Source organism: Falco rusticolus, chromosome 4 (assembly GCF_015220075.1).
Source record: "Falco rusticolus isolate bFalRus1 chromosome 4, bFalRus1.pri, whole genome shotgun sequence".
Lineage (NCBI taxonomy): Eukaryota > Metazoa > Chordata > Aves > Falconiformes > Falconidae > Falco > Falco rusticolus.
In genome coordinates, this window is record NC_051190.1 from 68,855,158 (window position 1) to 68,867,892 (window position 12,735).

The 12,735-nt window shown below is 39.1% G+C and overlaps 1 protein-coding gene across 9 annotated transcripts in view; it reads right to left on the reverse strand.

The window, feature by feature from the left end:
* The window catches only part of MYO3A (myosin IIIA), a 127,873-nt gene that overhangs the window by 4,643 nt on the left and 110,495 nt on the right, over positions 1-12,735 (reverse strand). For 8 of the 9 annotated variants that reach the window (XM_037385718.1, XM_037385719.1, XM_037385724.1 and 5 more), the window contains 3 exons: positions 4,451-4,560; positions 1,960-2,000; positions 70-210 (listed from right to left, as the gene is read on the reverse strand). In XM_037385718.1, coding sequence (XP_037241615.1) covers positions 70-210; positions 1,960-2,000; positions 4,451-4,560 — 292 coding nt within the window. The remainder of the gene's footprint in view (positions 1-69; positions 211-1,959; positions 2,001-4,450; positions 4,561-12,735) is intronic. The other variant, XM_037385723.1, reaches the window with a different exon arrangement.

Sequence of the window (12,735 nt, forward strand, 5' to 3'; positions counted from 1 at the left end):
ATCTTTTGAGTATCTCAACAAGGATATTGCAACATTTATTTTTTCTTATTATTATTTTGTATGAATTACCGCTCAGTGGCTCTTAAAATTGAAGTCCTGCGCTCAGCTGGGTACCTCTTCCTTCTTGTGGTAGAACTGCTGTCCTTTGAGGTGGAATCAGTAGATGAAATTTCTTGGTAGTAGATATCTAAATCTAGTACTTTGCTCAGACTGTAAATAAATAAGTACACTAAGTTAACAGTTTAACTTTCCAATATTATATTAAACACTCAAAAATAAGGCAACCAAATATTATTAATTGTGTTTATGTGTTGAGGATCTAAGGAGAGAGAGATATATATATGTAAGCACAAGAAGTCAGTCTCTGAAATGTGACTGCTGTACAATGTAGATATTGAGAATTTTGAAATGCTAAATATTTTCCTATGTTCATAAAGCAGACATATATGACTGAAATTGTTTGAGTTTGCCATTATACTCAATGGACAGGCATTTTTATGGTATTCATCTGACCTATTTTAGATATCTCTTTGAGGAAAATTTGAATCATTTCTCTAAAGATGACTATTTTTTTTCTCTGAGTACAAGACTGTCTAAAGCAACTAGTTCAGATATTGGTGTCAATAATGCAGATGTCTCTTATTTTGTTAGATGAATGCTATCATATGTATCCGAGTATCATATGTACAGGAAAAAACAATCCAAACATCCAGTTTAGAATGGCTAGGGAAAAAAATAATATCCTAAAAGCAACCTGGAAAAAGTTCAGAATTCAATTCTCATATTGGTAGAACCCAGAAATAACTCATTGATTTCAATTGCTATGTTCTACTAATACTGAGTCAGCACATGAAAGAAGATGGAACTGGTTAACTAGATTTAAGATAAGATAACTGAGACCAAATGAAAGAAAAAGCTAGATTTTTATTTTTATTTTTATTTTAAATTACTAAACAGGAGGCAACAACAGGAAATAGGTAGGAATTTTTTTCAGGATCCAAATGACATCGGAAAAAGAGCTGTAACGGACCAGACATGGGGGACATGGACATTAAGTGAATCCTTTAAGCAGTGGCATAATCAAGTGCAATTTAAACTGTGGTTGAATGAAGCTAGATGCTGTGAACACATATTACGTGCACATAATGTCATGTAACTTCCTTTAAGATACATATTTTAGATACAGAGTTTGTATTCTGCAACCTCAGCCGAGGATAGTGCTAAAGGCCCATTCATCTTGCATCTATGAACAGCCTACCTTGACACTCAAGCTGTGGTACCATAGCAATGTCACTGAGGAGCAGCAAAAAAGTTTAAGTATAGAAACACAAATACAATAAAGCTATGATGTCTGTCAGGAGCTGTGAACCAGGTCTATAGCATACATAAGGATCTATTAAGATACAGAAGGGCTGAATCTATCTATTGCTTGCTTTATTTCTGCAGGGTTTCATCAAAATACGTTAGTTACACTGTGAAGAAAATATTTTTGTTTGAAATTTCAAGGGCTACTCTTCTTTACCAGTTCTTAATAATTATTGTTTTAATTTTTATGATCTATTTCCAAACAGCCATGTATTTTTAGGAGAGAATTTTAACAGTCTTTGTATTTTTGCTAACAAAAAGGAACTGGCTGCTCATTTGCTTTGACTGGAATTTTAAGCACCTTCAATTATTTTCTGTGTCAGAACTATCTTTGATGTGGACCTTATCTTAACTTATTATTATGCTTGTGTTGCCATGGTAAAGGGCCATGCTGTAGTAAAGCCGAATGACTGAATTCTATGATGGATTTTTGTTGCTGAAAATTGCATATTTTAACTTTGCATATGATGTCCTTCCTGTGAATCACCAAATTACCATGCCTTTTTTTATTGCTTTGTTCTCCTGGTTGAAGCACAGCTAAGAACTATTTCCAGAGTACTAAAACAACAATAGTGAGATAATGAAAAAAATTACCTTTCTTTTCTTGGTTTCCGTTTTTCGTCTTGTATAGATTTCTAAGAAAATACAAAGCAATTAAAAAATACTGAAAGAAAAACTTATGGAAAGGTACAATTCATCAATATGTTAGATAGGAGAGTGCCATACAGTTTTCATTAAAAGAAAACACAGAGAATCTAGTTTGCTGAGCAACTGCCCCAGAAAAATCTCTTTTCAGAATCTTTGAAACTGAGAATGGGATTAGCATTGTTACTCTCACATTTCAGTTACCATAATGTGAAAAAAACCTAAAGTAATTGCTATCAGAACAAAAAACTTTCAAATATCTATAGCTGTTTTAATGACGTTAACAACAGTATCCCACTGAGGCAAATTTACTGTGATGCCATGAGAATTTCCATGAATACAGGCAACGCAGTGGGAGCAGGCATAATCCTGTTCTCATTAAAGTCCATGCAGTCTTGTTGCAGGTTTTAGTAGAATAAAAGGGACAAATGCCCCATTTAAAAAGCAGTATATACTCAGTGGCAAAAGCACCTTTAGGATACAAGACATCTAGAAATGCAGAGGAAAGAAGATTCACAGGGAATGTGAATAATTTCTTATCTATAATAGATTTCTGTCCCTACAGCCAAAACAATGCTGTGTTGCGGCACCTAATGCATCATACTGCAAAAGCAGTATTTTAAGTGCAGATGCTCCTAATTTTGGTCTTAATTGTGTTTCTGGCAAATGAGTGAAAACTTACTAGAATTAGTGACTGGCAAGTCTTTCAAAAAGATAGGCTGATTGAAAGAAATATACCCCAAAATAAACTTTCAGTGCCTTGCATGAACAATGAGCTATTGTCAGGCTTCATTTATACGTGTGTACCCCTTCAGCTCATATGATATGCAAAGAGATGAGTGAGAATAGAAGGTGTCCAATTAATATCTGTAACAGGATGCGAGAGAAATATCTGATTTTGCAGAAGATAGAGAAAATTTTTCACAAAATGCACTTATTGTTTGCCTTCGCTTTCAGGTGATCTGGGCTTGATAATCATCTGCGAATACCTGCAGGTCACAGAGATTTTTAATAGGGTGGAAAACCCATGACAGCTGGGAAAGCTGACTAGCTTCAAGTATCTCAAGTTAGAGCTCAAGGCCTTACCCAAGGTCTAAGAATTTAAGAACTAGTAGGTCTTCCTTCTAAGCTTCAGTGTATAGATATTTATTCTGAACCCTTCACTTACCAGTGAAATTAATGTCAGCAAGACAGGCTTTTCTTTTTCACAGCTTCTTGAAAAATACAACTAATTGAAGGTAATATTGATTAATACCTTGAAAAACTGCTGTTAAAAATGTGTCTAAAAATTCCCCAGCATTACTGCAGTTTTTGTTTGCACTGGTGTGATGACTGTTTTCTGATATGGAAAAAATACTTTCAGAAAATACTATGTTCCTGGTTGTATAGTTTTGGCTTTCTAAATATGCATTTACTTCAGAATTACCCTTCTCAGTAATTTCCTAATACAGAATTCAGTGTCATGCCTTTCATTTCAATCCTTTATCTCACCAATCTCGCTTTCACAAAACAAATCTTATTCTTATATATGAATTTATTTTTTAGAATATAATTTCTTTTCAGAATATCACTGTTCCAAAGCTGTATTATTTCAAAGCCCCCATCATAAAACACAGCCATATTTGTCTTTTTTGGTATGCCAGACACAACTCTCCCTAAAGGCCCTGGTGACACCTTCTGTTGAAAGGAGAAGCAATTGCTACGGTTAGTTTATTAGCTGGGCTCTCACCGGCTGTTAAAATAGGTCACTAAGATACAGGCACCTCGAGCAAATGAGTTTAATTGCTTTTTTTGTTGGAACTGCTTTCTGAGCTGCTTTTACATTTTCTCTCTTTCTGCTTGCTTTCTTGTGTTTTTGTTGTGGGGTTTTTTTTCTATATCTAAGTGCACTGAAGTCAAGGGTGGAAAGCAGCACTTGGTATCTGAACTTGGACCAAAGGCTATATATAGAGACACTCAAATCCATTAGTCTCCTGAGCTGTTGGTATTTGCCAATTCCTTCATAATCACAATCTGACACATTTGTAAAGGAAGTCACAGTGCGCATACTAATACAGCCTATTTTAGTATTTGCTTTCTCTGCAAGATCAAGCACTAATTTAGACACTCAAAATAGCTCTCCGAATGAACCTGTTTCTCTTGCATGACTTACAAAGAAACTATGGAGACTGGGCACTTATTTTGGGTATTGAAAGTGCAAATTAATGTATGCATGTTTAGGTACAGAAGTAAAAATTAGTCTGACCTAGGTCCCCAATCAGGTTAACTTTGAACTTCAATTTCAAGCCTAGTTTGAAATGTGCAGTTTGTGGCCTGCCTCCTTTCAGCAGGACGCCACTTTTATGCTGCATTAGAAAGGAATATAGGGAATTGGCCAATTAGAAAGTTCAGGTGGGGAATCATCTGGCAGTTTTAGCCCACAAAAGCTTGCTAAACTCACATGTATTAGAGTGTAGTACGTGGAGTCTTCTGGATTATTTAATGTCTTGGGCTTCCGTGGCCTCCTTGGGGGTCTCTGCATTGGGCGAGAGTCTTCTACTTTGGCTGCAACTGTAAAAAAGCAGAAGACAGCAATGCTTATTTCTTCACAGAACAGGAAGCTTTTATGAAAACAGGAGAGAATTTCACCAAAGAGAGCAAAAGCATGTAGGCACTTCTGCTTGCAGGAACTCAAGAAAGCAACTGTTTGGGGCACTTCCACCACCAGGCTGGAAAGGGGAATGGGTTTATCCATTTCAGCCCTGACTGCCCACAGGCACACGTGCCATGTAGTGAATGGCAGGCTGGAACAGCCCACAAGCTGCCTGGTACAGGTGTCTCCTCCTGAAAAGGGACAGTGCTCCACACTCAGAAAAGGGGTCTGAAGAGTAATGGCTACTGGAAGCCCATCATCTTGTAACAGGCACCTGGGCGGCAGGGATGATATTTTTTTCAGACTCAGTTCAATCGTTAAGGTGCCGAATACGGGAACTAGCATTAGATCTCTGATTCAGAGGCTGGTCCTCTATCGTGGTGTAGGCTTTCCCCAAGGACTCCCGCTGAGGCTGCTTGGTTCAAGCCAAATCATGTATCTCTGGGCAACACAGCGTGACCATGTCCATCGCATCCAGTGTAATCTAGTTGAGTGTACTCAACTTCTGGTCTCTATTTCTACAAAATCTTCCTGCAAACTTCATTCTAATGGAAACGAAATCAAGATTTTAACACAAAATGGAACTGCTGTCCTCTGGCAGTCTCCATCTCAGAGCTAGACACTGACTTGTGGATTACACTGTTGGCACGTGGGGAACTAGCAAAATGTCTTGCATATTTGCTTGTTAAAAATCTGTACACAATTCTGTCAGTGCTAAGATGCAGGGCTGCTAAGGGTTCACAGGCTGCTTGTCACAGAGTGACATAAGTGCATAGGTTCCTAATTACTGATTCTTGGAAACCACAGAACTGACTGTGGGGGGCTGAAGGACCACAAACATACAGCATGGTGAGCATGGTCATGTTACATTCAGCTTCAGCCATAGGAAAAGCTAATAGGGGGCTACAGCAATTCCTTCATGATGAAGGAGGAGGGAGTTGTGTGGCAGCAGAACACCGATGATAGAGATGGGACACAGGGACACGTACAGGGTGATGAATGAAGTCACTGCATAAGGTTTAGGCACAATGAACCATGTGTCCCGGTATACTGCATTATCCAGTGAGGTTTTATATTGCCCTTGTCCCATCACAGAAGTATTCATAGGACTGTCCATGAGAAGAAACATCTCCTTACTCGTAAACGTAGTGTGAGGGTGGAATGCCGATCTAGCTCTCAATGAATCACTGAAGTGTGTTCTGCTGATCTGATCTGTTCACATGAAGCAACTTTAACTCCTTAATCCAGATGTGCTAACTACATGCGATTGAGTCTTAGAACAAAGAATGTATTTTGTTCTCTAATGACCATCAGAAATGGTTCTACATGATAAAAATAAGATCTCTCCCGTGTGTTGGGGCTCTTGCTGTATTGAATGATTATACTGAACTCTGAAGCAAGTGGAAAAATACTGAAGAGATAAGACGAGGTTACGACCAGAACAGTGGGATGAAGAAAAAGGAGCAAATTGCAGATGTTTGCACAAAACCAAGGCCGACAGGACGCAATAAGAGGAACTAGGAGACCGCAGAAAGGAGCCTACGTGCCAGAACAAGCAGAAACAGAAATCTTCCCAGTAAACAATTGTTAACCAATCATATTATTATACGCTTGTAAGATAGCCAATCACATTATCGCACGTTTATAGAATGCCTTATAAAAGTTTACCTGGTTTGTACAATAAACGGATCAGATCTTGAACTCTGTGAGTATTCGTATCTGACTCCCGCTCGCCCGAAATGCCCGCAGCACCCGTGTACCTCAGATCTCTTTTTAATTAAGGAGGTAGCACAATCATTTAAAATGGGAAATGATCAGTAATACATCAGTGTTGACTCCAGCAAAATTAGCTGTGTAAGTTTTTTGTTATGTGTGATAAATAGAGGCTTGTAAAGGTCATGGATATACAGAGGAGCCAGAATGAATAATGTTAATTTAAATTGCAGTTGGATAATGATTACATTTGTTGTTTTAGTTTCTTATCTGAAATGCAGACTGCTTCTCATGTAATGAATGAACAAGTATAACATTTTGCACTTAAGAGAACAATGTTGTTATTCTAAGTCAGGGTACAGATAATTTATGTTAAACAATGAAATTTAGATGCAATAAATTCATTTCAGTAACCTGTATTAAACATAAATTATATTATTTGATTTTTATAGGTATAGCAGGCCTAACTGTGCTCTTACATGGGCTGTTGTTAGCTTGCTGTGTTTCAAATGGGCCACCTGGAGTTATCTGGGTTTCCATTTATGAGAGAGTAGAGGCATATCTTCTCTATTTTATTTTTAAACACAACAGGAGCCTAAACTGGAAACAATACCTTAAAAAAACCCCAACAACTTAAAATTCAGTGTAGTTGAATAGAAACACCTAAGCTCTTGTCTGTAGGATGTTTTCAAAAACTGTGTCAAAGACCATGACTGCATGAAAATCTGCAAAAAAATGAAGCCAAAATGGGGGCTTTAGGAAAATCCCAGGGAAAAGACTCTCATAATACCTAAAGATTTTTTATTGTCCCCTAAGAACTCAACATTATGTATGCTGTTACATTATTTAATTCATCACTGTCAGACACATAAAGCATTATCATATTCTAGATTACAATTATTCCAGTGAAATTACTTGTATACTTCTTGTGTATGTGCTTTGCAAAGATGACTCCTTTTACATTCAAAAACCATCATTATGACAGTGATAATGATTTCAATAAAAAATAGGTTTTCATCTTGGCTCATGCATTGTACTATACGTATGAGCTATACAAAAGAACTGAGGGGACAGAAATACCATGTTGGGGCAGGCAGTCTTCTAAGTCTGGACCTCCATTGTTGCTTTTTAAAATTAAATATAGGGCTGAAAATGCAATTCTGCGTTTTGTCTCCAAATTACACAGTAAGTAAAAAATAGTTTGATGGGTTTAGCTTGCTTTGTTTCACCGGAAAGTGAACCTGTGATTCCCTTCTGCCCTTAGATTTGTGTGTTCATTGCTACTGAAATACAGCTGACATGATAGTTGCCTGTATTGGATAACTCACTGCACAAGGTAAAATTTGCTTTTTTATTAGTTGCTGATCATTCCAGAAATCATTTACTTAGCAGAATTAAAGGTGGAAGGCAAATTAAATACCCAAACCTGATAAATGCTGAGTTTGATGAGTTTGTTTTCCAGATGGACTATACCTTTCTGCAGTAGCCAACGAAACAGAAAGGAGGAGTAAATTCACTTACTAATGGGCCAATTATGTTGCTTCTAGAGTCCATTACAAAGAACAGGTTTTTACTGAAGCCCAGTCTCTCCATAGTAAAATATCTTATAGCCTAGTTTTCCTTAAGACTTCAAGTATCTCTAGCAAGATCTGGCCATGTGCTTCATATGTAAAAGGAAAACTGATGCTTTCTGTCTAACAAACATCTAAACAGATCTGTTACAACATTGATACGAAACCCATTCACAACATTAGCTGTCCAAGTGCTTTGGAAATGTCAGGCTGGCACTATTATTATCCCTATCCTACTAGCAGTGTAAACGAGATACACAAAGCAAGACACACCGAGACTTGCTTAAGGTTATGTCCCAGTTAGTCATTAACACAGCTAAGGAGCTGGACTGAAGGACTGTGCCAAGACTCCCCTCTCTGCAGCCAGCCCATGCCTTGCGGTTGTATCTACCTGAACAGGTGCCGTCTGTGCTGCCACACATGCCTTAGAAGGAACATGTAGGAGAAACCGGAAACAAAAACATTTGATGCTCCACAGACATTCCTTTTTAAAGGTTTTAGCAAGAGGAAGACAGGCTGAACAAACACGCAGTGAGTACTCAGTTAGTCAAAAGAAAGAGATTTTGCTCTCGTGACCTGGATGCTTTGCTTCTGAACCTCAGCAGTGAACGTCAAACACGCTGTAATCTATGCCTAGGAAGTTAAATCTCTCTCCTGCCCAAACCTGAAGCAGACTGTCAAAACACATTTGATCAAATGATGATGGAAGGTTTAATAAAAGTTAAGGTCATTCTGCCTGAGAATGAATGAATTACAGAGGTAAGGGTCAGCGAAGGCATGTGAATAGTGTGGCTGCCAGGCACCATTAAAGAAGGTTTAGCAAATCTAAGGAAAATTCCTTATTCCTATCAGTACCTCAGCTAGCTCATTTAACACTACCTCAGAGGTTCCTACTTAAGTTGCACACACACTCTTTGACTCTATGGTATTCAGTTACAAGGTATTACTACTTTCATACTCACCCCTCACTGAAAGCTCCAAATACACTGAAAAAATAAGAAGAGGGACAATGAAATTTAGGACAAGCTCATTTAATTTATGTGTATCCTGAACACCAGCACAAACTATGGAAATTGTGGAGAGCTGCATGAGCTTGAAACATCCAAGTATGTGCAAGAAATGCTTGAATAAAGATAAGTCAGTATCAACAGCTCTTTAGGCTGAACTATGTCTGCACATTCTGACATACAATGATAAGCTTAGAAGACAACAATCTCAAGGAATCAACATCCATGGATGCTAATGTAAATTAATGTATGACTTACAACAGATCTTATACAGAAGACTAGAGAAATAGTGTGGTTACAGCTGTGATATGCATCTAAGTGATGAAAGGTCTCTTTTATTAGGACACCTGGAGAAACAGATAAGCCCATCTTCAGGTCATTTAAGTGTAATGTTACATGTTTGATTCAGCACTGTTCCACATCTTACAGGGACAGAAGTATAAAGCGTAGCTCAGAATAAAGCAGGAAGAATAACGAGTAAAAGCAGTAATTGTATGGGTTTTGTAGAGAGGGTTGGGAATAATCAGAAAAATGCAAATATAGTGACTGGAATTCCAGGGCTTGATAATGAGAAGTTAACAGGTATTACTGCTTACAACATTTATGTACATTCCTTTTCACTGTCCTAATTGTACGCAGTGTGAGGATGTAATTACTCAAGTTTGGCATGTGCACATAGAAAAGCACTGCTCTTTAATATTCTGGTTAGTGATTGTTAGGTATTGTTTATTCATGGAATGTTTACCATGGCCAGATTTGGAAATTACAGTTGATGGGTGCAAACTCTTAGCAATCTGGAAAAAAACAGAGCAATTATTCTGGCACAGACCTAGAACTAGCAACTGCAAGAGACCGAGAACTTTCCAATTGCATGCAGCAGGAGTTGAGAGTTTGATCTCTTGGCCTAAGTCCTACCAATCACACTGAGGGAAGCAGTTTCAGTCTCTGGCTGACACTAATACTCTCATTTCTGGAGTATGGTGACTGGAGATTATTGCTATTTAAGAGAGGACGTTTAAAGAAAATGCTGTACTCCACTTCCGTGACCTTCCAGATCTTATGCTCTGCCACAGATCTGACCAGCTCCCAACACTCCTTGTACGTCCTGGCTGTATGGTGTCCAAAGGGTGACTCTAGTAGCCGAGAACAATCAGACAGCAGAAGCACTTGACTACCCTGCTTTTCTCCAGTCCCACGCCTCAGTGCTCCCTGCCTTGCAAAGAAGAAAGACCAGCCAGAGAATACTACTCTGCTCACCCAGTGCCACACAGGCTCCCTTTTCCTTGCAAAGGCTGCCCATGAAGCCCCCATAAATAGTGCTGTGTAAAATATCCTGGATGAAAACCCTGCCTGTCTCACCACTTCTTGTAGCTGAAAAGGTCCTCAGCTGTACTGGAGTTCCTCGTACTGTGTGAATTTCATTCTAAATATAGAAAATTATCTTCCTGAGATTTTGTACTTGAACTGTCATTTAATACTTAGAAGGATGGGCACCATTATTCATCTGGAGAAAAAAAGAAAGAATTTGCTCCCCTAATGGTCAAATTCCCCTCACTTCAAGCTTTGACTTCAAAAAACTTGACAGTGGCCATTTGTGCATCTATTCTGACACCACAGTAACCCAAGGCTCACTAGCAGTCCAAAGGTGCTGTCCTGGGATGCAGTCATTACATTTAGCTGAAAACATTTGGCAAGCAAATATAACCCACTCAAGAAATCTGAGCCACAGAGAATATTGTTTATTCCAGGAACCTTGTGCAGCTTGCTTTATGCATTTTTATAAAAACACATTCACTTAAGAACAACTTAACCTTGTGGATTTAAGACTAATTCAACCTTTCTCCTCATATGTTCTTTAAATTGCAGGCTTTGTGTTTTTATTAAAATAAACAGTTTTGAAAATCTGAATGTGTCACAGCACACCACCCAGCTGCCCCACAGTTCCTCCCCTTCTGTGGGTAGCAATGTAATAAAATATTTTATCAGAGGAGTCGGTAAGTTCTCAAACTGAACAACGGCCACCTGCCCACAGATGAAGACAGACAAGTATTCCTATCTGGCATACAGCTATAAAATACAATTCGTGTGTTATAGCTGTAAAATGACATATAAAACTAGTGAAGCTGAGGAAGAAGTGTAAATAAATGTAAATGACCAAAGTAATTACAAATAGGTAAGTACTACATGATTTAAAGAACAGCTAAAGCTCAACAATCCTTGCCTTCATAAGGGCAGGACAGCAAAGGTAGCCCTAGAGGGAAACCTGCATTAAAAGCATATCCATCTGTAAATGTGTGCATATAAATTGTACTGTAACACACCATGTAGGCAAGAAGACAGGGAGGCTCCTCCCTGTTTAATAGACAGTGGATCACTCACCACATCTGTCTGCTTCACTTCAGCGTGACAACCTGCAGTACGCTACTGCAAGTCTTTGTTTTATGTAGTTATCTTGCTGTATTGCATACAGGAAGAAAGTACAGTATCCAGAATGCTGGTAACTCCTGTGTTGTAGACAGTACAACCTAAATGAACTAAACACAGCATATTTTTACTTAAATATTCCCTCCACTAGTTAGATCATGTTTGCTATAATAAAAGTCTACTTTAGACAATGCAGTTTTGTTATTGAGCTTTGTAATGCTTAGGCTCCAATCGGCTCACAGGCAAGCTGGGGAATTACTGCAGCGTTACCCTTGTAAGTTATATGTTACCCTTATTTCAATATCCTGCCCATTGGTCATAGCTGGAAAGGAAACGGTTTTCCTGTTGTGTGAATTATGCTCAAATGCAGAAAAAGAAATTTCACATTCCACACCTAGAAAGGTCTCTCAGTGGACTGATTAGCCACAGGGATGTGAGAAGTCAAGGCTTGCATCACTCCATACCCCAGGTGGGCGGCTGAGCCTGGTATCCACTGTCAAACCCACAGTGTTGCAGGGAGTGAAGTTTCACATCATGGCCAGCAAGGCTAGCAGAACACAGAGCCTGACTAGAACCTGGCTGGCTTTCCTTTGCACTTTTTTGAAGTTCAGTGTCTGGCAAAACTCACCTTCACGACATCTATCGTGAATAGCTACACTTAAGTCAACAACAGAACACTGCGAACACAAACTACGGCTGCCCAGCTCAGACCAGCCGGACAGGAGGGCCAAGGAGCCAGACCTAGCTCAAAGGATAATAACTGCCTCTTGTATAAAGGGAAAGATGGCTACAGAAAGACTGGGAACAAGAGTTCTGTCAAGAACTCTACGAGGGCTGGTTTTGGGGTGGTTTGACTTACTGGAGCAGAGCATTCGCTAAGTGACGAGCTGGACAGCAGTAACCCGGCTGGGAGGGATAGGTTGGTTTGAGATAGAAGGTACCAACTCATGCTTTACAGTGTTTAAGGGCTCGTAGGACAACTTTAGCTGGCTTGTGCTTTAGTGGCAAATTTCTCTGTAGTGAGTTCTGTCATTGCTTCTTAGTTGAGTGGCACCCATTTCAGCTTTGAAAAGAGTAACTCCTCCTGAGCTCTGTATTCACCTTGTCTATTTGCCAACTTAAAGCAATTTAATCAAAACCAAAAGCATGTGTCCACCATATTTATTTTGATAAAAATATTTTGCTAAAATTCCGCACAAGTATGCTGGTTTGGGCTGGGATAGAGTTAATTTTCTCCACAGTAGCTGGTACGGGGCTGTGCTTTGGATCTGTGCTGAGAGCAGCGCTGATAACGCGGGGCTGTTCTCGTTCCTGCCGAGCAGGGCTTGTGCAGCCCCAAGGGCTTTTCTGCCTCTCACCCCCCACCAGCGAGCGGGCT